Below are 27550 nucleotides of genomic sequence, written 5' to 3' on the forward strand. Positions count from 1 at the left end.
GCACAGCCATAACGGGGTCTGTTGGTGTAAAACCTTGACCGTAAACTGTAGTGGGGACTGTGCCCTTGATATAATGGACCGAACCATTCTCACTAATCACGTTTTGTTAGCTATGCCTACACTTGACTCAACTCCATGGTTATTAGGTTAGAAGGCAATAGATGAGATTTGCATAAGTATAATTTCATCTCTGAGCCATATGTACTCACATAAAGAGACATACGGGGCTCCCGAGCCATATGTTCCTGACCTCTGAACTAGAATATTCATAATGAAGCAATTGGTTTTATTTGTCATTATATACTTATATATATATCGACAGCAGTAGACGTTTATGGACACTAATGCATTCACTGCCATTGACGGATGTAGACGTCATGGGCACAATCGTGGCACAATGTGTTACTTTTCTTTCCTAGACATTTCCCCGCTGATGTAAGAAATGGACGTGAATGAGTTCACGATTATGGCTGTTTAAGCCTGCGCCTCAAAATCCGGTGCGGCTTGTACAAAAACAAAGTTGAGTTTCTTTCTTAAAAGTGTACATGCGGCTTTAAATCCAGGTGGGCTTTGTAGTCCGTAATTCACGATAAGATTTTTCCCTGGGCAACCAAACTCGAACCTGGAGAAATATATCCGATGTGGGATATTAAATATTGATTGATCTTGTTTGTTAACGCCGTGGTTGCCGGGCAACAAAGCTATCGCTGGTATCCAGTTAGCCTTGGGCAATGTGTAGGCGGTTAAACAGAATTTGAAAAGCTTGTTTCTACACACAGAAACATGAAAGACGTTACAAAGGACTCAGAAGCTGACCCAGAAATTGAAGTTCTGCTCTCCAGGTTTTCCGATTGTCCACCTGGCGCTCGGGGTCATTTTTCTTTCAAATTAAATAAAAGAAAACTCTTTAATCTGGGCACTAATTTCTTATTATTTGTGAGGAGGCCCAAATAGTTTGGCAAATCCAGCAAAAAGGTACAAAATCCTAAAGAAAGCCGAGAAATTCTTACCTCGAGTCGGTGGCCCGAACCTTCGGGTGACCCTTCACTCCTCCTCCGGTTGCTTGGCAACAGCCCAGCGGCTGGAACAGAGGCCCCGCCCCCAGAATTTAGAAGAAGGATGTGCCGCATTTGGACAAAGATGAATTTCCTGCAAAAACTTAATTTGACTTCATTTTCCTAACTGGACTGTTGTAGGTGAGAGACTACTTGCTAACGAGTACATGCTAACTAGTAGATGCTAACATCTACATGCTAATGACTACATGCTAAGGAGTAGATGCTAACAACTCCATGCTAGCAACTACATGCTAACAAGTAGATGCTAACAACTACATGCTCATGAGTAGATTCCAAATTTTAGAATATAAAGTCTACATACTAACAACTACATTTTAACAAGTACATGCTAATGTTCAGATGCTAACAACTACTTGCTAATGATTAGATGCTAACGTCTACATGCTAAAAAGTTTATGCTAACAACTACTTGCTAATGATTAGATGCTAACGTCTACATGCTAAAAAAGTTGATGCTAACACTTACACGTGAACAGGTAGATTTTAATAATAATAATAATAATAATTTCCTTGTATTGTCATTCTGTGTAACAATGCACACAGAACGAAATGTCGATTGCACCTGACCCGTTGTAGCGAGCCGATGCAGCCGCAGCCAACAGAGGGCGCCGCCTACGTGCTAAAGTTTAGATGCTAAGGACTACATTAAACAACAAAATGCTAAAAAGTACATGCTAACGTGCCAATTCAAAATGAATGGGCCCATTCATTTATGTTTCTTTTAACAGTGTTATTACTGTGTTATAAAACAGTATAATAGCAGGATTACTACTATATTATTACTGTAGAGAACGGCTACATGCTAGCGAGTAGATGCTAATGACTACATGCTAATGAGTAGATGCTAACGACTCCATGCTAACAAGTAGATGCTAACAACTACATGCTCATGAGTAGATTCCAAACTTTAGAGTATAAAGTCTACAAACTAACAACTAGATGCTAATGATCAGATGCTAATGTCTACATGCCAACGATTAGTTGCTAACGTCTACATGCTAAAAAGTAGATGCTACCACTTACATGTTAATGAGTAAATTCTAATGATTAGATGCTAACGACTAGATTTTAACAACTAAATGCTAAGAAGTCAATGCTAACGTGCCAATTTAATGGGCTCATTGATTTATATTAATTTAGTTTTTAGTGTTATTAAACAGTACAATAGCAGTGTTATTACTATGTTATTACTGTAGCTAACGACAACATACTAACGAGTAGATGCTAACGACTACATGCCGGAGCCCAGACTCAACTGTCACAATTGCAGAAGGAATTGTCTCGTTCTTTTGATTTTTTCAATCTAGCGACTGATATGAAAAAACTGCGAATGAACACAAAAAAAGACTGAAATGTTTTGTCCAGAAAGGGAAAAAAAAAGATATACATATTTCATTTTGCTATTTAATTTTTCATCACGGAACTGAGTGCCGAGCAACGCACCAGCCCCTTTTGTTTTGCTATCTCACCATCTGGAAGAAAAGATTTCTGATGCTGACACAATAAAAAACTTTTTTTCTAAATTTTTTAAACATTTTTTACAGGTTGATTTTTCCAAAATAAACTTGTTGGGTTATGTTTACAAATTTGTTTTTGGGCTACATGGTCCAGGCCAAATATATACATGTAGCATGCTAGTCATAAAACAAAAAGCTGGGAGAAGCACATGAGAAAAATACGTCGCCTCGCGTAGATGACTTGTAGTTTGGAATTTGTCCACTGGAGGTCGCCAAAGCCAGGCACCACTGGCAAAGGACTCACGCTGGCCGTATTTGCTGACTACTATTAATCATTCAGACAAAAAAACGAGGAAACACTAATCCAGATAATGTCTGGTAGCTTGATTTATTTCCTTCCGAATTGAACATTTTGATTCAGGATGAGTTTTATATTCTTTTCCTATTCAACATGAAAATGTGTTGGGCCCAAAAGTTCTTAAAGCACTTTCAATGCACTTCACCTCCGTCCTCTGTTCCTTTCTTTCTTTGTTTCCTTCTTGCTCTCATTCTCTTCCTTGCTCTTTGTTTTTTTTCTCTCTAGCTCTTTTCTATGCCTTTTCTCTCTTCCTTCATCCTTTTGCTTCCTTCCTTCTCTATTTCTTCCTTCATTCCTCTCTTTGTTTTTTCTTTCTCTCTGGCTCTTGTTGTCTCTCTTTTTCCTTTTTTCCTCTTCATTCCTTCTCTATTTCTTTTTTGCTTCCTTCCTATGTATTTATCTCTTTCTTTGATCTTTCTCACTTCCTTTCTTCCTTCTCCTTTCCTTTTGTCCTCTCTTTATTTTCTCTTCCTATCGTCCCGTCTTTCTCTCATCCTTCAGTCCTGTCTTAGTTCTCTCTTGCTTTTTCTCTTTTCCTTTCTTCCATCATTCTTCTTCCTTCTTTCCTTTCTCTGTTTTTCTTTCTTTCTGCCCCTTTTTGTCTCCCCTTTCCTCTTCATTCCTTCTTAATTTCTTTTTCGCTTCTTTCTTTCTGTATGTCTCTTCCTTTGATCTTTCTTGCTTCCTTTTTATCCTTCTATCTTCCTTCCTCCCTTCTTTCTGTCTCTGTTCCTTTTGTCCCCTGTTTATTTTCTCTTCCTTTCGTCCTGTCTTTCGGTCTTCCTTAAGTCCTGTCTTTCGTTAGTTCTCTCTTGCTCTTTTTCTCTATTTGTTACTTCCATCTAGCAGCCCTTTGAGACACATTGTGATTAAGGGCTATACAAATAAACATGACTTGACTTGATATTATTTTTACGGACGGCAATACAAAAAATACAAAATATATCACCTGGGAGTCTTTGCAGAAATTGAAAGAAAATGTAGCTCCATCTAAAATACATATGAACTTTAACAGCAAAGTTCCTATATTCAGCTTCGGATTTTCATTCGAAAGTAGAAAGACTTTTAACACATTAAAACAATTATTTAAATGAGTGTTTGCATGCTATTTTTGTCACTTTCAAGCCAGCATGAGTTTCTTTGAATTAAATAAACTTTGAAAAATGTTGAATTCAATTCTTCTTTTGGTTTTTTTTTTACAGATGCTGAGTTGATAGACTTCAAGAATCTTAGTGAAGGAAAAAAACAATGGTTTATATAATAATGTTACATCCCTGATAATTGTGAGCCTCGGAGAAGACTCTTCTTGCCAAGACACACTTTTTATGTAATTAACAGGTTCGCAAACCATTTTTATGGCCAAATTGCATGTGCGTTTATCAAGACATATAATTTTTAGATTTTGAGTAAATCGCAAATACAGTATATTTGTTTTTAAGACAAATCTCTACACATAAAGGTTTTTGGTAAAATTGACAGTAAAATGTAGCTTACATTTTTAGTTGCAGGAAGTTCTTCCTATTACAATTTACCACTGGGAAACACTACTTTCTTTTTTTGAATATATGTCCATAATTGACATGTAATCCCTGCACTAATACACATTTGAAAGTGCCCTGTTTAGGTCTAGCATGCACCTATCCTCTTGGGCGTGCCTTCATAGAACAATGCGGTACAAACCAATGCCGGCTGATGTTGCCTCATTCAGTGCCATAAAATATAAAACATTTTTAGATGCCTCGTTCCTAAGTGCCAAAACATAAAAGTATATTTTCTTGTTTTATTTAAAATAAAATATTCGTAAGGCTTTGGCGCTGCTGGTCAGTAAGTATCAATCCTCTGGGAATGATTTTGGTGAGATAAATCACCACTTGATGGCAGGAATGGCTTTGATCAGATCTTTGTCCCTATATCGAGCATCCCCCACTTACCTGTGTTGCTTCCTCTATCCAGCGAATGAGTGTGTGGGCATCCCACGAGTGACTGAACTCGTGTAATCACGTCACCAGAAACATCGGCAGCAAAAAAGTTCTGCCCTTAATACCCCTTTCCACAGAGCCCTGTTTGGGTGCACCATGCACCCAACCTCATAGGGGGTGATGAGGCTTTATAGGACAATGCCGTACAAACTAATATCAGCTGCAGTTAATCACGAGGGAAGAAGGAATACAATGGCAAAGTAAAGCCAGCAGAGAGCAGTGCCGACCTGATTTTTAGAAAAATGTCAACAATTCAGTATTTACAAACACATTACCCAAAATGCAAGCACTTTTCAACCCTTGAAAACAAAACAATTAAATTCGAAGATTTTCAAGGATATAAAGCAAACCCTGCCGTAATTTACTAGACAGGACCCTGTGAGAATGCTTTTCCTAGCATGTTGGCCCCAGCACTAAAATGAGTTTGACACCCCTGATGTAAAAGAAAGAAAGTAGCCATTGTCAAAATCTGGAGCGCGAACGACACACATAAGTCACATCATTGAGATTTTTTATTAATAAGTCTGTCAATCAAATAGCATCTTTAGGAAACATTTACAATATCCACAACATGTGAGCACGTCGCTTTTTTCGAGCGTGTAGGCTCTCAGTCTGGGTGGGTTACCTTGCGGTGGGTCACGTGGCGTGGACTTCCACAATGTGGTCGTCAGTGGCGGGCAAGACCAGGACTTGGCGGGAGAGGCTGTGGTTGTAGACCTGACCGGGACTGAAGGGCTCCAGGCGGGGAAGGGCGGCCCCAGAACGCTGCTGCTGCTCGCCCAGGGACTGGACGCTGCCGCGGCTGCGCACGCTCGCCGTGTCAGCCGAAGCTTCGTCCAGAGTCTTGTCCAAAAGGGACAGACTGTCGTTCTCTACGACATCTGCGGGAGACACAAAACCAGGGGTACAGTAGCCCTGCAACCATTAGTCGACGTTGTAGGGCCGGAGAATGAGCAAATTTGTCCTTCAAAATATTGATTAAACTGAAAACTCCACTTTTCCTCAATTGAATGCTTTCTGTGTTTTTTGTCTGCCATGGTGTGTTGATTTCTACGCTATGCCAAAGTGCATAGAAACCGACCAGCGGCAAAAGAATTGAGCATTAATGAAAGGATGGTTCGCAAGGAAGCTGAAAAACCAACTCCGACAAGTTTTTATCCGAGTGTTTTACTTTGTAATCAATACTTAAAATACACAACAAAACTCAGTTTTTGCTTCCGCTGATTGGCGAATTGAAAAGCACTGGTTTAGAGGAATAACACATGTTGACTTGATTTGAATTTATTTTTTTGAATAACCCTAAAAAAAACTTACGAGGGTTTATCTATGGGTTTATGTCTCTGCTGCCTTATTGATTTTAGATAAGGCATTTCTATTTAATTTTTCAATAAATGTGCAGTATGTTCAATAAAATAAGTATTTTTCGTTGTAAACATATATTCATTATCATTTGCCACATTATTAAATAATCTGTGACTAGTGGACCATTTAAATAGTGGTTAGTTTTCAAGGTGTGTTACTGACCGGCATCAGCTTGGACGGCTTGCGCGCTGTGAGGGAGGTACTTGAGGACTTGTATTTTGGGGAAGGGGAGATGTCCGGCGAAGAGCGGCATGACCTCGATGTGGATTTTGTGAGCCCAGCTGCCGGACGGCGGCATGGAGACCAGGCCCGAGCTGCGCCCGCACACTGCCCAGTTGCTGCTGCTGTCTGCCACTGCACACACAAACACACTCTCACGCAATGTATCAGGCATGTGAATGGGTCACTGGTTTAAAAAGGTGAGGAGGTGGGTGTGGAGGAAATATCTTCCGGTGGACTGTACAAGCCAACAAAATATTCAGCTCTGTCAACACACACTGTGTTTCAGTAGTCTGCAGGAGGCACCACACACACATACATCTTGGGGGTATTGCACAAAAATAAGATTAAGGATTAAGCCTGGATATGTTTGTAATTTAGCCTCAAGTTGGATGAATGAAACCAGGTTAAATTTAGCTTCTTAACAGCAAGCCACTCATGATTATCCACAGATACATTGGCATCGTGTGAAAAATGAACTGGTTGGATATTATTTTGATTATCCTGCGTTAAAAGTTCACAAGCTAGATTGTCGTTTCATTAACCTCTGTGACTGTATTATTGCAACAGTAATTTTATCGTCATTCATGGAGTAAATGTATTGCTGTCAGGACAGGAGTTTTATTACTAATTAAGAATGCTGGTCAATTTTGTTGAAAATCTTTATTATTGCCGTTCCTGAGATTCTAAAAAATGGCCCGAAGCATTTAAAATGGCTTCCAAATCTTTGGCAAGAGTAATATACTGGACTGTCTCAGAAAATTAGAATATTGTGATAAAGTTCTTTATTTTCTGTAATGCAATTAAAAAAACAAAAATGTCATACATTCTGGATTCATTACACATCAACTGAACTATTTCAAGCCTTTTATTATTTGAATATTGCTGATTTTGGCTTACAGCTGAAAAAAACTCAAAAATCCTATCTCAAAATATTAGAATACTTCCTCAGACCAAGTAAAAAAATAATTTTATAACAGCAAAACTACATCAAACATTTGAAAATGTCCATTGATGCACTCAGTACTTGGTTGGGAATCCTTTTGCACGGATTACTGCATCAATCCGGCGTGGCATGGAGGCAATCAGCCTGTGGCATTGCTGAGGTGTTATTGATGCCCAGGATGCTTCGATAGCGGCCTTCAGCTCATTTGCATTTGTAGGTCTGGTGTCTTTCATCTTCTTCTTAACTATACCCCACAAATTCTCAATGGGGTTCAGGTCAGGGGAATTAGTGTTTTTAAGGCTCAGGAAACCCTCGCAAGGTGTTTCGAGTTAATTAGATGATTCAGGTGATTAGTTGAATAGCCTACTTGTATACTTTTTCATGATATTCTAATATTTTGAGATAGGATTTTTGAGTTTTTTTCAGCTGTAAGCCAAAATCAGCAATATTCAAATAATAAAAGGCTTGAAATAGTTCAGTTGATGTGTAATGAATCCAGAATGTATGACATTTTTGTTTTTTTAATTGCATTACAGAAAATAAAGAACTTTATCACAATATTCTAATTTTCTGAGACAGTCCTGTATTATATATCGGTTCAACTCACAGTCATCTAATCCCACGTCTTTATGAAGTATCAATGAAATGAGAAAATAAAAATTATTAAATGGTCAAAAATTTGAATTGTCCTTAATGCCACTGATAAAAACATAGTGAATATTGTTTAAAACGGACATGAGACGTGGCACGCTAGAATAAACAAGTGATAAAAGCCTTAAAAACGGAAAATGAAACAAAAAGTAATATTTCATTAAATTGGCAAGCATTTATATTTATTGTATTAGCCAGGGATCGAAACCTGTTCTCCGATATAGCAAGCAAAAATGCTACCGCTGATTTACTGAAAGCAAATGAAATTGAATTAACAAGCACTTGTTCAGTTAGGTTGACTCATAGTATCAAGTACAGCTTATGGAGTTGCACTTAGCATTGGTGACATCCAGTGGACATATTTAAAACTGCAGGTATATTTTGGTGCTCCTCCTCCATATCACCACCCAAAAAGATTTCTCCTCAGATTTACACCATTCACATAGGTCACCAATTTCGACTTAAAAACGACAAATTTCTTTGAAAGGTGAGAGATTTTCAGGCCTATCACGTACAGGTTGTCCATAAAGTCTCTTTACTATTTCAAAAATGTATTAAAATGCAAATGATTAGATATTTTATTCAGATTTGTAGTTTTGTATTCCGTGTTTATGTCTTTTTTTTTTTTTTTTTTTTTTAACCTTTTTTAGTACACATCCACATTGGCACGAATCACAGCCAGACTGTACTTGATTTATAGCCATGTTCGCTGAAATATTTTGCTTTAAGTCAGTAATGTCCCTTATCTTTGTTTGATACACAATATCTTTAACACAGCCCTACAAAAAGAAGTCCTGGGGGATTGATATCTTGTGAACATGGCGGTCAAGGAATTGACCCTTTATTTCCAATCCAACAAACTGGAATATTTTGATCGAGGAACCCACCAAAATCCATCCCCCAATATGGTGGTGCACCATCTTGCCAAAACACGATGGTTGGTTGAAGGTAATTCAGTTGTGGTGCCATGTATTTAGTTAAAAGGCCAAGGTAAACATTTGGATTTATAATTTTTCTTTCGAGAAAAATGGAACAAATATTCGATTGCACTTTATCTCTTCCCAATCATTCACCTTTGGGCTTTTACGCTCAATTTCTCTATTCACGTGGGGAAGTTATGATCCCCAGATTTTCACATTGTTTTTGAAACACGATTCAATAAACGCTGAATTACAATTAAAAAAAATGTAATTAAAACATCTAATCAAATGCCTTTTAATCTATTTTTTGCAAGACTTTATGAACAGAACACCCTGTATACCAAGCCGACAAGCAGGACGGTTCGCATCGGCACCATACCTTCGTACATGACTTTTCCGAAACCGTCAACATCGCTTCTGGCCTCGTCGGGGTCCGTCTCCCCATCGGCAGACTGATGAGTTGGTGCGATGAGAACCTCCAGATCGCAAAGGGAGCCCGAGCGGCATTGCCGCTCGCCTGCAGGGGGCGCCATGTCGGCCCTCACGCTGTACAAGGTCTGTCAAGTCATCAGAATACACGTCAGCACTAGACTTGGGACTAACGTTTTAGGAAGGGACACGATTACCTCCCTTTGTATAGAATAGTGAAACACCTTACTACAAAAATTGTATAACCCTTGAGGCTGTAAAAATGATTTGTTCTTAGGTGTCAATGTATAATTGAGTATATAATAAAGGTTTCTACTTTTTGGGCTATTGTGGTTCCTTTTTCAAACACAACCCCGGAAAAAGCGAGGTATTACTAGACACCTTTGCTTGTATTTCTTTTATTATGAGGGTATTTTAAAGGTACAGCGGTACCTCCTTACACAATCAACCCATCTTACGAATATTTCGGTATCCGAAGTCCGCATGTGACTGAACTTTTAGCTGTTATATGATCAGTTTTCCTGTAACCAAAGTTAGGGACGCTACCACTAAAGGACCGCGCAGGTACGCAGCGTTCTCGTGGTTTAACAGCTAGGCAAGGCCCTTGCAACACCCCTGCTTTAAATTGCCAAATGAGTAAGCCCGTCAACTCATTGGATGCCGCCAGGAAATGCAGCACTCAGAGGTGCTGCGTCAGCTGAACTTGAGAAAGACAATGATCCAGAGGAACCGTTACCGACTGCAGACATTAAAGATGAGTTTGCTTGCTGGGAAAAACTGCAGTCTTTATACATCCTGATGAAGCCTGAAGCGGACGGGCAATGGAAAAGTTTGATGCAAACTGTTTGATACATTGAAAAAAAAATCTGCCATCCAGACAAACACAACAATCGCTGGATCGCTTTTTTATGGGTCAAGTGGCACAGTGATTAGAAAAGCGTGCCAAGACGATTACATTTACACTGAATTTTTACATATTATCAGTTTCATTCAGTTGTTGTTTCAAACTGTTCTTAGTTAAAAGAGCGTTATAGTGTACAGTAACTTCACCTTTTGCATTTCTTTAGCCTTATTTCTTGCTTTATGTATACTGTGTGGTATATTCATTAACTTGGAATGAACATTAGTGTACCTCCAGGGAAGTTACAGTTGAGTAAATGGGGGTTTGGTTGCATTTGATGATCTTGGACAGATTAATCCCATTTCCTTTCATTTCAAAGGGACTACGTGTTTTGGTTTACAACCGTTTTATTACGTCAATCCTAGAACCAATTAAATTCGTAACCAGGGGTACCACTGTACGTTGTAAAATTTGATCAATGCACTGCTTGGTCAAAAGAGCACAGCGGAGCAGCAATATGGCAGACGAACATGGTAGCAACTACTTAGGACGGATTCTGCTAAGACATACACATTTCCCGACCGATGAATTTTTATAAAATTTAACATTAGTGTTATAATTCATACATTTCTGCTTAATATTTAAAACGATGTTTTTTTTTTTTTTAACAGATTGAAGGTTATTTGTACCACTAGGAGGCACTAAATATGACATTGTTCATTTATAACACTTTTTGGGGTAAGCTAATATGCGAGTAACTGAATCAATGGTCACCAAACTACAGCCCACGTACCGTATCAGGCCCACCAAAAGATATAATTCAGCCAGCAAGAAAATGCTGACGGTGGCATAAAAAAACAGCCGTTTCTAATCAAACAATGACGTGCAGTTTTTAATATTTCCGCTGGATGTCCCCAAAGTCAAAACCTTCTGAAGTAGACCAACGGCGTGTTTTCAATGCAAATGATCCAATTTTGTGCTTAAAAGGTGAGATATTACATTGCAACACTCTTAAAGTTTTTTGTAAACAAATTATTTGTATATTTTGTGAGTTTCACAACTAATTGGATGAAATGGCACAAAAATGGAACATCATGTGCAGGTAAATACGAACGTGAAAAAATTGATTGGCTTCGTTATCTAATTTCCTTATGTATATCTGAGGTAACGGATCAAAGACTTTCTATCACATAACCAAATTAAATACATAAATTACCCGGCGTGCACTGCTCTTTACTTACGGGCACTTTTTCTAACAGAAAGTAGTAATGGAAGAGCTTGAAGGCAGCAGCGTCATTACGACGCCCACGTGGGCAGAAGCTGGCGGTGAAGACGCACTCCAGACTGGACGGCAGATCAGTAACGCTCACCGCCTCCCAGAGACACTGCACGCTCTGTTTGCTGCACAACAACTGAAAATGGCAATGTTTACCGTAAAAAAAAGTATTTGAAGGCAAACAGGGAACTAGGGCTGCACGATTTTGGCATCCAATTGCGATTTTTCAAAGACCTGTATTGAAATTTCTATGCAATTTTTAAAGAAAGGTGCATTTTATGTGCTAGTGTTTTTTTTTGTAAGAGCTTGATCATTGTGAAGTGCAAACTTACCCAGAGATGACGTAATTACTGACATTGTATAGGATTGTAACAAAACAATAACTATACAGTTACAAATGAAAACAAAATTGTGGTTGAATTAATGCTCTTTATCTTCATCAGAGAGTGGTATAACAAAATTGGAGGGCTTCTCATTTCAGAGTAAGAGAGCAATTTAGAGAGCGGCTGGCTAGCTGCATGCTAGCGTGGGGAACAGCGATTTCACGATGATTAAAATGCACAAGTCACTAAAGTAGCAGTTTCCCAGTTGTAGCTCCAGGTCATCTGTTTCATGGTTAATAGTTCTGGTATTGGTGAGATACAGCCTCCACAGGGTGGTCTTAACTCATTCAGTGCCAGACGTTTCTCTGAAGTAGGAAGTGCTAAGTGTGTTGACAAAGATCCGATCAAAGCCATTCCTACCATTTAGTAGTGATTTTTCATACTGAAATCATTTCCAGTAGATGATACGTAATGATTAGCAGCGCTATTTTTTAAAAAATAAAACAAAAAAACAAACATTTTTACACTTTGGCACTCAGGAACAATGCTTCTGAAAACGTACTTATACTGAATGAGAAGAGAGATGTTAGCATAGCCGTAGCACTAGGCCAGACCTGAAGCCTTGCTATTGCTTTCTCTCTCGACGCCACCTCAATTGATTCCCGGATGCAATACAATCCACTTCGCACCCGCTGGTGATCACCTTTGATTGTGCTTTTCTGACTTTCCTCACAGAACGATTTTTTGATGAATTTCTTTTCAAAGTAATGAGTCGCAAAGGCTCCTCGCTAGTTTGTTTTGGTAGGAAATTGTTCGTATGCCTGCCTACACAAGCTGTTTGACTGACAGCATACACTAGCCAATTACAGTCGCCCACTCACTGCTTGCAAACTTTGCCCCACCTATATTGGCTAGTGTCGTTAAAACTTACCTATGATTAGCTAGCCCGGTTAAAACCCTAACTGTGACAATTCTTGTTGGCCAAACACTCCATTACTCAAATAAGAAAGGGGAAATAAAAATCCTTGAAAAAACAGTGTCTTGCAATTACGCAATCACACTACATCACAATGGAATATGAATTAGATTTTGGTTAATTGTGCAGCCCTAGCCGGCACTTTGGCGCTCACCTGCTCGTCGCCCGAGTTGAGGGACCGCATTTCCATTGGGGTGCTGCGCCACTGCCCGTCGCCATCTTGCGGATGCACTTTCTCCGCCAGCCGGACGTCAGCCAGCACAAAATCCGAGTCAGACACGTTGCGCACGCACACCTGAATGAACTTCCTGGAGAGGGCGGGACACAGATAGTCATTGGACCAATTAGACGACAGGACAGCCACTCAGTCATGACATAGGCCAAACCAGTAACTCAAGTAGAAGAAGGAAATATTCCAAAACTATATTTGTTGTGCAGTATTAGCACAAGTTTTTTTTAAGTTATTTAATATTCAATTCTGTTTATTCTGGAATAATAGTCTTGTCTAATTTTAAATCAATTTTATGTTAAAAAAAAGTTTATTCAACAAATATTTATCCTGTTCGGCCAGCAACCAAACATGTTGTTTGAGTTTTGGCCCTCTGTGCAATTGAGTTTGACACCCCTGATCTAAATCATTGCCAACACTTTTAATAGTCGATCTTAATCGATTTCATCGATTTGTTGTTGCGTCCCTAATATGTACACATACTTGGATTCCAAACAAAATATTATCACCACTTTCGCTTTGGTCATGGTTGATAATAACACTATAAAAATCTACAAAACATTTGAAAGGGAATAGAAGGACATGAATATGGAAATTGGACAAGGGTCCTCAACCTGTTCCCAGCAGAGAGCAGTGTGTGTTCCGTCCTAAAGGGGATGTGGAAGGTGAGGGTCAGCAGGGTGGAATAGATGGACCAAGGACAGTCGATGGACATCTGAGGACAGAGTGAGTATGTCACTGGAACTGGAAATATTAACAGATGGGGGGTTTTAAGGTCTCACCCTCTGATCTACTGCAGTCATGGCGGTGTCGGGGTGACTGTAGCTTCGCGGTCGTTGTCGGAGCTCGCCGTTGGTCAGCCTGTCGTTGGCTGTCTTCTCGGGCGATGATGGGATGAGGCAGAGGACGTCCAGGTGGAACTCCAGCGTGTGGTAGGGAGGGGTGGGCGGTAGGCTGATGCTGGTAACTTTGTCTGACGACTGTACGGCTAGCGTGCTTTCTGATGCCGGCGCGCTAGTGCCGCTGCTGCTAACGCGGGCAGCGCAGCCCGCATCAGCTAGCACCGGCATGCTGTCGCTGTTGCTGAGCTGGAGGGCGTCGCCCTTGCGAACGGCATAGTGGCCCGTCAACAAAGTGAACTTGACGGTCTGCGGGAAGCCGGCCAGCAGTGGCTCTGTCACAGAGAATGAAAAAAATTAAACCAAACTAAGATTCGGCCCCAAAGAAGCGCATCCTACCTGAGAGGGGCTGGACGGTGAGCTGCGGTTCCTGAGAGTAAATGTGGTACTGGACTGCTGGGTAGACGTGAGGGAGGACAAAGTTGACCTGGCCCACACTGGCGCAAAGCTGACGCAGCGTGTACGTGCCTGCCTCCTCGCTCTGCCCAACCACAAACAAACGGCCAGTTTAAAATAAAAGTTCATTCTTTCCACTTATCTCTCCAGCCCTCCATCCATGCATGCATCCAGACACCCACCCACCCAGGGCTGCAACTAACGATTGATTTTATAATCGATGAATCTGTCGATTATTTTTTTGATTAATCGATGAATCATATTTGTTCAAGAAATTTCCAATTTTCTCCTCTTTATTCTAATATTGAAGTTTTTGACTGATAGAAATATAATGCACAAAACAAGAAAATATTCTGAAATATAACGATAAAAAAATACAAGTGTTTATAGTTAAGTAGACACTTAGAATAAGAAGTGAATACATCAATGGATTTCTAACTTGCAAGGAGAACAGCAAAGTACTCAATCCTCGGATAAGAAGTTAACACCTGTTGTAAAAGCCCAACCTAAAGCCCTTTATTTTGATTAAATCTCCTAGGTTACCAAAAGCTGATCCACACTTATGGTTGTGGATATCAAAGAACAGCTACATGATTGGCCGATAGTGACAAAGATGTAAACATTGCATAATGGTCAAAACACTGAACAATAGTGAGGTATATTAGTCAAATAAATTAACTTGACAATAAACAAAAATATATAGACATTTATGCCATACACCTGCAAATATGCAAGATACTCTGTTCTTACCACCTTATCCAAAGATCATATTATATTTGGACTCATCATAGAAAACAAAAGAGAAAGAGCAATACATTTCAATTTGTGCAGATTTTTATTATCCACAAAAAAATATAAGAAAATTGTAAAAAAAAAAAAAAAAAAACTTTTTAACACGTTGTCAACAATTTTGGGGGGGGGGGTTCAATTTTGTAAGAATATGTGATGTCAAGAATATGTGATGTCATTATTATCATTTTTCTTTTTACTTAACTTTGTTTCATAATGAAACACTACAAAGTTAAAACTTTGATGCCAAATTAGCTTTTAAATGATGCAATGTTCAATATTTAGTCAAGTCAAGTCAAGTCAAGTCATTTTTATTTGTATAGCCCTAAATCACGAAGAGTCTCAAAGGGCTTCACAGATTGTTACACTATATTACACAAACTATTTTCAACCGACAAGAGGAGTAGGTTATTCGTATGCAATGGAGTAGAAGTGAGTTTTAAGTTTAGATTTAAACATTTCCACTGAGGTTGCAGATCGAATCTCAGGGGGAAGAGCATTCCACAGCACCGGTGCCCGGATGGAGAACGCTCTCGAACCAGCAGAAGACTTCTTTGCTCTCGGGATCATCAGAAGACCAGCACTCTCAGATCGTAGGCTTCGGCCCGGGACATATTTAGGATTTAAAAAAATGTAAAATAATCTTTTATAAAAACGGTCTGGGCACCCTCTGCCGGATTAAAGCGGTGCTACAAATCCCAGCTGAATGGTGTGCACAATTATTTGCAATGATATAACGAACTTGGTGGCTCATAAATCACTTGTTACAATGAATCAATGATTTGATTTGTTGCCAATGCTTTGAATTACAGATTTAAATCGATTTTATCGATTAGTTGTTGCAGCTCTAAACCCACCCATCCACCTGTCCTTCAAATTGTCTGTCCATCCATCCATAAACCCAATCAAAGGAACTCTAGGGAATGTGTAACTTTTTTATTCTCTTGTATATCTCCTGGCTTGTGTCATTATTAAAGCCTTTAAACTCCTTATGTTGCCGTGCATTTTTGACACAAGCTCGAATAAAATCTTTTTTCATCTTTTGTGGGGTTTGGGTTGGCGTTTGGACTCTACTGAAACTGGCCTTTTAGTACTTTGACCATGTTTAAGCTACACTAGCGATAAGATACGAAATAAAACTGCAAGGACGAGCATGAGGTACCCCTCCGACCAAATGTGTTCCACCCTGAACAGCTTTTCTAAATGAAACATAATAGCAGATAGGCGCAGTGGGAGAAAAATGATTTAAGGACACTTTAAACAACGCAAAACTTGAAGTTTCTAGAAAATTATTTTCAAAGTTTAAAAAAATATTGATTTTTGTCTCATTTTATACAAAAACATTGCATGGGTTGTTTTTTGGAACTTTGCCGTGAAAATGCCAAACTGAGCCAAGCCACACAAATGCGAGAGATCTCACCGGCGCTGTCAAGATGACACTGTTGTCTCCGGGCTCCAGTGTTATGCGGTGCCCCTTCAGCATGCGGGCTCCTTCCTTCAAGGCCACGGGCAGTGTAGGAGCAGCAGCGTTGACGTGGGAATCCCGGCCGAGGGTCTCGGGTGGGTCCTGAGGCGAGCCGCTGTCGTGTCGGCGTATGACCAAGTGGGCATTCTTGCACACAACGCCCACTGAGCTGAGCAAATCGTCTGAAGGGCTGCGGTCGTGGGCCTCGTCCATTTCAGGCGGGGGAGCCGCGTTAAGGGAGGAAGGGCGTCCTGCCGGGGACGCGGCCGCCTTAAAGTCCACCGTGGCAGGGAGGCCGTTCCCGCTGTGCCCTGGAGCCGCCCCCTTCGAGGCGTTCTCAGCGTCCAAGTGGACGGCCACAGCCAGCTCGTCCACGTGCACGGCAACGGGCAATGGGCACCGCAACGTCAGTTCCACCTGAGCAGCACAAGGTGATAATGTTATCACATCACCTTAAGATCAATCAGACATGTATATTAGGGATGCAAGATTAACAGAATTGTAATTAATATTGCGATTGTGTAACCGCATGACACTGCAGGTTTTTTTCAATCTTTTATACAGTGCTGTGAAAATGTATTTGTCCCCTTCCTGATTTCTGTGTTTTTTGCATTCATCACTCACTAATCGTCACTTTTCCAATTCTAAACCTTTATTTTGTATTTTCTGAGCCATTTAGAGGTCACAAAGCCATTTCCAAGGCTGTAGGGCTCCAGCAATAGCGGCAAACCTTCCGAAGAGCGGAACAAAGATTACTCCAAGAGTGAGATGACGGCTCATCCAGGTTACAAAAGATCCTTGAAAAACATCCAAGGAACTTGCAGGCTTTGCTAGCCTCATTGAAGGTCAGTCTTCAGACTCCACTATAGGGAAAAAAATGGCATTCATGGAAGAGTTCCCAGGTGAAAACCATTGTTGTCACAAAACAACACAAAGAGTCTGTGAGACTGTGAAAGAGAGAGAGACCAAAGGCTTCTGCATGAAGAAGGAGCGGGACAAACTCTTAGAAGGATGCAAAGGAATGAAGAGCAGGTGTCAGGTCACAGTACAGTATAAAAGACCCTATGATATGAATTGGCATCAAGGGGTCCTGGCCGATCGGGGTGAATCTTGGCTCCCACTGGCCCCCCTCTCACGCAGTCCCAAGTCAGTGTGGGAAGCATTGGTTGTTGTTTTTTTTGTTTTCTTTACATTTAATTCCCAATCAGCTTGAATCTTGGGTACCCTAAATGTTCCTTAATTGTGCAGAAAGCATCAGTTAAATATTATTCCAATCTTTTTATTTCTTCTGTATTTATTTATTTCCCACAAAGGTGTGAACCAGCAATAACTGAAAAGCGGAGTAGTGAGGGATCATTGTACTTATATTTGAGAACAGGTGTTCTCTGTGATGAACAATAATAAAACAAAGCAGTAGAGTTAACGAAAAAAAACACTTGAATTGTATTGTTAAATATGCGGCCACTGAGGATTTGAGACTTGTTGCACTTGTAAAGAGATGCCAAGGTTCATGAGCCAGCAGCAGCAAATAACCTGCAGGAGTGCAAGGAGGGGGAGGGGGGTTCTTTGTGCGATAGCAAAACATTTGCTTGCACGGATCATTAAGAACAAGATTTATCTGGTTTCAAGTAATACACAATATTATGCAGTATTTTCTTAGCTTTGGTAGGCCCAGCCTGGGGTTGTTGCATATGATGTTATTGCCCATTCACTGCTAAAACTCTTATCTTGTATTTCTTTTTCATTTACATCAAAGCAGTATGACAATTCTATTTTTGTGGTTAGTTGGTTCAGATGTTAAGATGCATTTATTCAACTGTGAAAGAAAAACAATTTGTTTACACATTCAATGCCAAACATGAAACTCTTTCCATTGTTTGTGAATAAATGCCTTGCGGTTAGTTGAGACCCCTTTTCATCCGTGCGTAAAATTAGTAAGATATGCTACAAAAATATAGGCTGTATGATAAAGCAGAGTACTGAAAAAAAAGCTCAACATTTGCCATGTTGGCTGATCCGCTCCGACTGAGAACAGAAAGTCTGGAACCGCACTCGAGCCAATCTGAGTTCGACATGCCTATCAATGATTGTGACCATTTGCCAACAGCAAATGCAGGAAGCCGGGGGCTTACCTGCAGGGTTGCGCCCGAGTGCACGGAAGCACCATCTGGCATGAAATGGATCCGCGTGAGCTGTGCCAAGACGGCCATGTCCAGCGTGGCCTTGGTGGAGACAACGCCCCCTACAGGGAGAAAGCAAGGCAGGTTTCAGGGGCGGCTTTTTTAAAAGTGGCGAGGGGAAACTAGGGCTGCAACAAACAGCTATTCTAATAGTCGACCAGTCACCACCTATTCAAACATATTAGTCGAATCCTCTGAGAATGTTTTTTTTCTTAATACTAGTAAAAATTTGAACTATGCAAAAAATGACAAACGTAAAAAACATCTGTAAAATAAAAATCAATTTTTATAGGACATACTGCAGATTTATCTAAAAAACAATTAGGCACAGTGGTCTGTCAGTAGAGACATAAATTCATAGATAAACCTCTGTCCGTTTTCTAGGCAATGGCAAAAAAATGATAAATTGAAATTAAAACATTTTTCATCCCTGTAATTTAAGAACAAGCTAATAAGCAGCAGTAGAAAAGTAAATGAAACAAATATGAGTTGCATTTTGTGAAGAACATTCAGTGGTTAACTGCAAAGTCTGCATTTAATTTTGAATAAATTTGTCAGGCAAAGTCTGGCATAAAACTCAAGCTGTTGCATGGCCAATTATACATGTAAAAATGTACTATGCATGTCATCTAAAACGTATTGGTTTTAAATTTACTTGAATCTTAAGGAGGTAAACCAGACTCCATTTTGTTTAACGGTCCACCTTTCGCTTTGAATGTTCAGGCGTAACTGAGCTACTGCCATGATAAATAAGTCTTTTTGTTTGACAATGAATTTAACTGTCGACTATTTCTATTATCGATTTTAGACATTTTTTAAAATTGACCATTTTTTGCAGCCCTAGGACCAACACTCACCTTCACCGGTGTAGTTGAGAACGTCACGGCAAAAGTTCGTCCTCTCTTCCGTGTCGAGGTTGGTGTCACCTGCAAGCAATGCGCTGGTCTGCAGGTAGCTGGCGCCGGTTAAGGAAACCAAACCAGACTCAGGAACCGAGTAACTGTTGGCATCCTGAACTAAGTCAATGTCAACAACTTTGTATTAGAGGCTACAAAATGATCTTCCAAATGTTACCAGACCAAAAATAAAACCTATACTCCAAAAATAGTTGAACCAAGACGGTTAATTTGACAAATTTTCTTTAGTTATTTTGCAAAAATAATTAAAAGGTGCGTTGTTTCGTTTTAAAACCAACCCAAAAATGGAGTTAGATTATTTTATAAGCCATTATTTTGTATTCTACCGTCTTAACTATTTTATTTGCTGATTTTTAATGTACAACATATGCAAAGGAGATTGCATAAGATTCCATTTACTGTAAAATTCAGATTTTAAGGCGCAATTCTTTTCTCCCAAGCTTTCAACCCTGCGGCTTTTGCAATGATGCGGCCAATTTAGGCATTTTTCTTTCTAACGGCTGTCAGAGGGTGCCAGAGCAGTTGAGGAAGAGTCAGAGTGGTGGAATATACAGTATGTGTCGAGGAGAACTCAAGATTAAAGTAACTTCGCGCTTTAGTCATGAATAGAACTAGCATAAAAAGACCATCATCTTGGAAAAGGTGTCAATTGAAAGGGGCGGGTTAACAACTATGTTGGAAATCATTTTAAGAGTTTATTTGTCATCAGAAATAATGTGGCAAAACGAACGGATTACAAGACGCAACGTTCAACGAAACGGAAATGTTTTAGGCGGATTCTTATTGATCTGTCTGCATTATCGTGTGTTATGTAATAAATATTTTCCACGGTTAGAATCTATGGATTGTCCTCGATGTAACAGTGCCATTTTTCGGACACTCAAAGAAGTTGAAGAGGGCCAGGGGACGTACTGGTGAGTTACGGCAGCTTTATAGTTTTCAGGTATCTCGTTTCAGACTGATAGCGATGTTTCTCTGATGAGTATATTTTGAAATCTTGAATCCCAAAAGTTTAAGCATTCCAATGATAAGTGGCGTGACGTAATTCAGTGACTGGTGACATCATACAGCCAAAATTCCGACAGCCCACTGGCGTAAACGATTTAAGGTACTGTATATTATTAACTCTTTCTGTTTACCATCTTTCGTTGCAAAAATCACATGTTTCAATGTGGGCACAGGTGGCTTATGGTCATGTGTGTCTTATGTATGTTCAAAATGTTTTTCCTTTAAAAATATACATGGTGCGGCTTATAATCAGGTGCGCTCTATAGTCCGAATATTACGGTAGTTTATTTGACTAATATACCTCACTATTGTTCAGTGTTTTGACCATTATGCAATGTTTACATCTTTGTCACTATCGGCCAATCATGTAGCTGTTCTTTGATTTCCACAACCATAAGTGTGGATCAGCTTTTGGTAACCTAGGAGATTTAATCAAAATAAAGGGCTTTAGGTTGAGCTTTTACAACAGGTGTTAACTTCTTATCCGAGGATTGAGTACTTTGCTGTTCTCCTTGCAAGTTAGAAATCCATTGATGTATTCACTTCTTATTCCAAGTGTCTACTTAACTATAAACTCAACAATTGGTCCTTCGAGGCGGATATTGTACAGCTTCAGGATTTTGTTCATTCCACTGCTTTTCTCTTTTACAACTTCAAACTCCATCGGTGTATTCTCTCCTCATTTTAAATGCGTCTTCTAAGCTATAAACTGAACATTTGTCCTAATATTCTAAATTATATTGATCCAAGTTCAACATGTCAGAACTTGGTCTTTGAGTGCATTGAGCCTTCACTGACAATAAGTGCCCATATTTTGGGCTTCAATATTTGTCTTTGTTTTTTGCCAAAAGAGGATACTCCACGTTCCGTTTCAGCAGCTTTTGACACTCCCCTATCTGCTTCCTGGTGTGGGTGACAGGAAATGTCCAGCCCTCACTCACATAAGAACGCAGAGCTTCCGCCAGCAAAACTTCAGCTTGCTTAGGCTGGCCTTTGCTCCTGGGAGAGATGAACCAAAAACAGAAAAATTACCACATTTCAGAACCCCATAAAAATGTATTTTGTCATATATTTTTCATACATAAGGCACACAGGACTATAAGGCACATACAATTGAGACGACAGTAAGGGCTACCTGTTTATTTGTGTAAAACCATTGGGCTCTTCATGCATTATGGTAAAAATTAGAGTACAGACGCTCCCCTATTTACGAGAGTTACGAAAAAACGTCAAATACGAACATTTTTTGGGGGATGTCGAAAAATATCCGGACATTGCTGTAAGTTAAATTTTGTATTGTGCACCTTAGAGTACAGGACATTACTCTAGTGCTTCTTTCCGGCCAAATCAGGGTTTTTAGGCCTTATAGTTCCAAAAATATGGTTATCATTGGAAAAAAAATCTAATCGATTTTCATTGACTAATACCAATTTATGAATCCATTACCTTTTTATGATATTTTTCCCTGACAAAATAGGGACTACGAGTGAAAATGGAATTAGAACTACAAACACCAACACGCCCCCAACCCAGAAATTAATTGTTCTGTGTTTTCTGTCACATTAAAAAAAAATGCATTCGTCATTCAAAAATAACAATATAAGTGATTTCCATAAGCTCACATGTAAAACTCAGCCAGACTTTTTCCCAGCAATCGGGCCGAACGCAGTCTCCCAATGGTCCGGTACATTTCCATGGCTGCCTGGCAGAGCTCCTATTGGTTATGGACGTGAATAGGGACAATAAGGATGGGCGAGAGAAAAGACGGGGAGAGGACGTACCAGGTAATGCCTTTCGAAAGCTTCCACAGATGACAAGGCTTCTTTCAGCTTCTTGTAGGGACTCTGCAGACTGTTGACTGAAGGAACGTAGCCGATGGACACCAGGCCACAGAAACAACATGAAAGGATTATAGTTAAAGACATTTAAATGAGGAGCGAAGACATCAATGCATTTTGAACTTGCAAAGAGAACAGAAGAACTAAACCTCAGATAAGGAAACCAACCTGTTCTAAAAGCACTCCCCTGAAACATTTATTTTTAGTTACTGTACTTTAGGCACTATGAGGCACACCTTATTATAAGGTGCACCCCTAAAAAAAGTATTTTGTTAAATATTTCTCATATACAAGGCGCACTGGAGTACAAGGCGTCATCTATATCACTGGTGCTCTCGTGGTTAGGATTCGGCGCTCTTACTGCAGGGACCTGCAAGGCGAAGCCAGCCCCAATTACTATAATCCTCCGCTCTTATATCAATCTTTGTTTGCCAAAGTTTGGCTAACAACTCCTCCTAGGTGACTGAGAATACTCTAACGAAATATATATAAAAAAATCCGTCTTGACCAGGAATTGTGTGCTATGTCTTGCTAGTGATGGACGTTACTACGGCGACGGTGTAACGTGAAATTTGTCCCATTCGGAATGAAAGGGCCCAAATTTTTCCCATCCGTAATAAATGGGCCCGTTCATTTTACATGGCGGAAGTTTGGTCACCAATGTAAACAGGGGCGTTTTCAGATATTTTTAATAGGGGCCGCTCCCTTAGATCACTAACCCACATGAAGCGTAACCATGAGCGTATAGCATAGTAACGAGTAGAGGCTTGCGAGTAGGTCCCTCAAAACAATGACAAACAGACTCAGAGACAGCTTCATCCGCCATTACTACCATAAATGAATGCACAAAACTGGGGAAACATATCTTCCGAGTCTCAAAGGGCTGCACAGACCACAGATTATTGCAAACCACAGACAATTATGACACCATATGACCTGATCTAAAACCTACATGAGGGCAAATAATACAGATATTGTCATCATAAAATATAGGTTATTCATATGCTATAGAAAAGACGTGTGCTTTAAGCTTCGATTTAAACATTTCCACTGAGGTTGCAGATTGAATCTCAGGGGAAGAGCATTCCACAGCACCGGGGCCTGACTTTTTTTCAGTTACTAATTGTTATTACACTGAACCATGAAAATATATACCTTGTGAATTATTTTGTTGCTGCTGAATGTTTTTGCACTTCTTTTCATTGCATTATTGTTCTAACTTTTGCCTTAGACCTTGGTAGTCTTTTTTTTTTAATTTTATAAGTCTTTTTTACACGTTTACCCTAAAATGCCAGGTCTAATCTTGTTGGCTATGATGTTTCACAACGTTGATATCAATGACTATAAAGACAATTCATTCAAACTGCACAATCCTTTCATTGCATAAATTTGAGAAGTGGATTTTTTTTCTTGATTTGGGAGGTCAGACTTGTTGCGAACCACTTAACAATGTCCCTTTTAAAACAGAATCAACTTCTTAGCAGATGTCCACTCACCAGTTTCAGGCCGCTCATCTCCCAGTCCAGCCAGTAGATCCACTATCCTGTTCAAGTCTTCCGAGGTGGGGCCCTTGCTGGAGACCAACCCGCACAGTAGACCCAGAGACTTTAGCTGTAAAGACCAGACCCCATCCACTTGGTCAGGATTAGTTCTCCAGTACACCCAGGTTGGTTTGCAGGATTTGTTCACTATTTTTCATGGCCAAATTCAATCACTTTCAAGGACTTTCAAAATTCAATTATTTGAATTTCTATTGCCTTAAAAAGATGAAATCCGTTGTGAATAAGGTCTTTTGCAGATCCACAAATATAGCTGCCATATCCCATTTTTATCTTGAATGCATTTATTAAGACAAATGATTTATAAATCTCAAGTATATCACCAATATATTTATGGATCTAAACATGTGTAAAAATGTTTGAAATAAATCTCTCCCCATAATGGTGTTGGGTAAAATCACGGTAATATGTAGCTTACATTTTCAGTTGCAAGAAAATCTTCCCATCACAATTTCCCACTGAGAAACGCTACCATCATTTTTGACAAGGCCCATAATACATGTGCATATTTGATATGTTATCCTTGCCCAAATACAACTTTCACAGTGCCCTGTTTAGTTAGAGCATGAACATGATGATAGGGGGTGATGATGATTCAGGACAATGCCATAAAAACTAGTGCCAGCTGCCATGATCACAAGAGAAGAAGTTTAATGCCAAACCAAAGCCATGAGAGCAGTGTCTACGTCATTTTTACGTGAAACACGGCAGCAATTTCAAGCCTTTACAATGGTCTGCATTTATATAAATGGTCTGGATTTATATAGCGCTTTTCAAGTTACTGAAGACCTCCCAAAGCGCTTTACAATTTGCTTCACACTTTCCTTTTTTACACACACTAACTAACCAATAGCAGTGTCAGCCATGCTCATCGGGGGCATTAGGGATTCAGTGTCTTGCCCAAGGACACTTCGACATATAACACGGAAGAGGTGGTAAGATCCTAAACCCGAGCCGACCCGAAATTCAAGTCGGGCCTAGAATGTCAATCATTACGTTTGGATTCGGCCCGGGTCAAGGTTCTCTCAAGCTGACTTTTAAAAAAATATATATTATCTACCATTACTCTTTGTTTCTTGGCCCGGCCATCAAAAATAAAATATTAAGATATTAAGGGTTTACTTTGTGCTCGGTCCCTCAAATCAAGTTAATTGGTCTGGTTTGGGCTTTAATTCAGACGCTCCCCTACTTACGATCATTCGACTTATGAAAAACGGTAGATACATTTTTTTCAGGATGTCGAAAAATATCCGGACTTTGCTGCAAGTTAGATTTTATATTGATGCACCTTTTTCTGAGTAGAGGTCATTACTCTAGTGCTTCTTTCTGCCGCGTGGCACTGTGAGAGGTCACCCAGCATCCACCCCGAAGAATAATTCCGGGTTCTACTTCCTAGTTCGTGTGTAAACATACTATGTGTACTGTATTTCTGACGTTTTTATTGTTTAATATTGCGTGCATCCATTCAATATGGTTGGTGTATAGTGTAAGGAAGAAGCGAGCCGTTTCATTTGAAATGAAAGTGGAATATGGGAGCTTGATGCGGTTGAGAAAACGGTTGGGTCGCTTTTTTCAGCCACTTTTTACCACAGAGGAGGAAGTCAAATAATTCTTGAAACTCATCTTTCCAAAAGTAAGTTAAACTCTACTTTATTTATCTTTATAGAGCATATTACTTCATGAAATGTTTAATTTTTTTAGTGCAAAACAATACAGGTTACTTATACAAGCCTTAAACATACTTATATAAACCTTAAATATACAAAATATAGCACTGAAGCAACTTACAAATTAAACTAACTAACGAACGTCTCTCATTCATAAGTAGGGCAGCGTCTGTACATCTAAATCACTTCACCCAAAATTTGCGCACTTTAATACTTTAGAACGGGGATGGCGAACAAGTTTGACACAGAGCCGAATTTTTTAATTGTGAGAGTCAAAGAGCCACACCACGCACTGACCGGCACTAGACGTAACCTACGCAGATGATTGGCAGTCAGTTGTGTCCAGAGCAGCATAAAAACAACAAATCTGCCAAATTAATTTCAAAATATTATTTATTATTAACTCTGATGGATTCAAGTGTGTTTTAAGAGGGGGAAAAAAAACTAAACATGAAACGAGGCAAAGAGCCACAGTATATAGAAAATATGATGAGGCAAAGAGCCGCATTTTTATTGGCCAAGAGCCGTGTTCGCCACCCCTGCTTTAGAACAACATTAAAATTCAAGCATTCTGAAGGATTTTAATCACATATACGAACCCTGGGTTGGGCGTCTTACCTTGTCGGTGGCATAGGCCCACAACCCCACAGTATGCGAGCTGTTGGCGGCCAACTGGGCTGGGTCGCAGCAGCTCTCGATACGGTGCAGGACTTCCAAGCAGCTCAGGAACACCCAACAGTCCAGCGCGCCCTCCACAACTGGAACCTAAGGCAAGGGGGACAAATGGTAAAACTGAAATACATCTGGAAGGGAGTTTGGCGCCAATACCTCTGGCTGCTGAATATTTTATGTTTTTTGAAATCTTTTGCAAGTTATTTTTTGGTCCCCTTTTGAAGATGGTTTTGGTCTTTTTTCCTTTTTGTTTTTAATTGGTCGTTTTTTAAAATCTGTTTTGGTCATATTTTGTTGTTTTTTATTCCATTTTTTCAGGGGCATCTTAAGGTGTTCTTTGATAGTGTTTTTGACTTTTTGTAGTTACTTTCTTGTCGTTTTTTGACAGGGTTATTTTCCTTGAACCTCTGCAAAAAGCTCCTGCAGATGTTCTATCAAACTGTTGTGGCGAGTGCCCTCTTCAATACGGCAGTGTGTCGGGGAGGCAGCACTAAAAAGAAGGATGCCTTTCGTCTGAATAAACTAGTGAGGAAGGCGGGATCTGTTGTGGGTACAGAGCTGGACAGCCTGACAACTGTAGCTGAGAGACGGGCAAAAAAAACAAGCTGCTGTCAATCATCGACAATTCACGACATCCACTACACAGCACCATCTCCAGACAGAAGAGCAGGTTCAGCGACAGACTGCTGTCATGTCTTGTTCCACGGACAGACTGAGGAGATCATTTCTCCCTCATGCCATGAGGCTCTTTAACTCCACCCGGGTGAGTAAAAGCCAAAATTAAACCCCAACCCCACACATTTGCATATTTTGCTTTATTTTTATTACAGTGTCTATTTTTTTAACATAATTGAAATACTCTTTATTCTACATGTTGTATTCGGTATTTTTGTATTCTATATCGCTTATTTTAGTTTTTTAACATGAGGATATTGCTGGAAATGTGAAATTCCCTGAGGGGATGAATAAAGTATGTATCTGTTTTGGTCCTTTTTTATGGGTCGTATTTTTTATATTTATTTCTGGCCATGTTTTTGGTCACTTTTTGTCATTTAAAAAAAATGTTGGGTTTATTTTCGGTCATAGTTCTCGGGCTTCTTTTTGTCCATTTTTTC

General features: G+C 39.7%; 1 protein-coding gene across 1 annotated transcript in view; it reads right to left on the reverse strand.

Moving 5' to 3' along the window:
- Positions 1 to 5367: 5367 nt before the first annotated feature.
- The window catches only part of trappc10 (trafficking protein particle complex subunit 10), a 33111-nt gene continuing 10928 nt past the window's right edge, over positions 5368 to 27550 (reverse strand). The window contains exons 8-23 of the mRNA XM_088353071.1: positions 26382 to 26528; positions 24034 to 24148; positions 22481 to 22557; positions 22322 to 22413; positions 21558 to 21698; positions 19632 to 19729; positions 18727 to 18836; positions 16550 to 17011; positions 14284 to 14425; positions 13828 to 14219; positions 13660 to 13760; positions 12971 to 13124; positions 11483 to 11653; positions 9351 to 9528; positions 6398 to 6589; positions 5368 to 5754 (exon numbers count right to left, since the gene is read on the reverse strand). Of these exons, the coding sequence (XP_088209197.1) occupies positions 5510 to 5754; positions 6398 to 6589; positions 9351 to 9528; positions 11483 to 11653; positions 12971 to 13124; positions 13660 to 13760; positions 13828 to 14219; positions 14284 to 14425; positions 16550 to 17011; positions 18727 to 18836; positions 19632 to 19729; positions 21558 to 21698; positions 22322 to 22413; positions 22481 to 22557; positions 24034 to 24148; positions 26382 to 26528 (2817 nt within the window). The 3' untranslated portion in view covers positions 5368 to 5509. The remainder of the gene's footprint in view (positions 5755 to 6397; positions 6590 to 9350; positions 9529 to 11482; positions 11654 to 12970; positions 13125 to 13659; positions 13761 to 13827; positions 14220 to 14283; positions 14426 to 16549; positions 17012 to 18726; positions 18837 to 19631; positions 19730 to 21557; positions 21699 to 22321; positions 22414 to 22480; positions 22558 to 24033; positions 24149 to 26381; positions 26529 to 27550) is intronic.

Source organism: Urocampus carinirostris, chromosome 14 (genome assembly GCF_059441175.1).
Source record: "Urocampus carinirostris isolate Australia breed hairy pipefish chromosome 14, RoL_Ucar_1.0, whole genome shotgun sequence".
NCBI classification, from domain to species: domain Eukaryota; kingdom Metazoa; phylum Chordata; class Actinopteri; order Syngnathiformes; family Syngnathidae; genus Urocampus; species Urocampus carinirostris.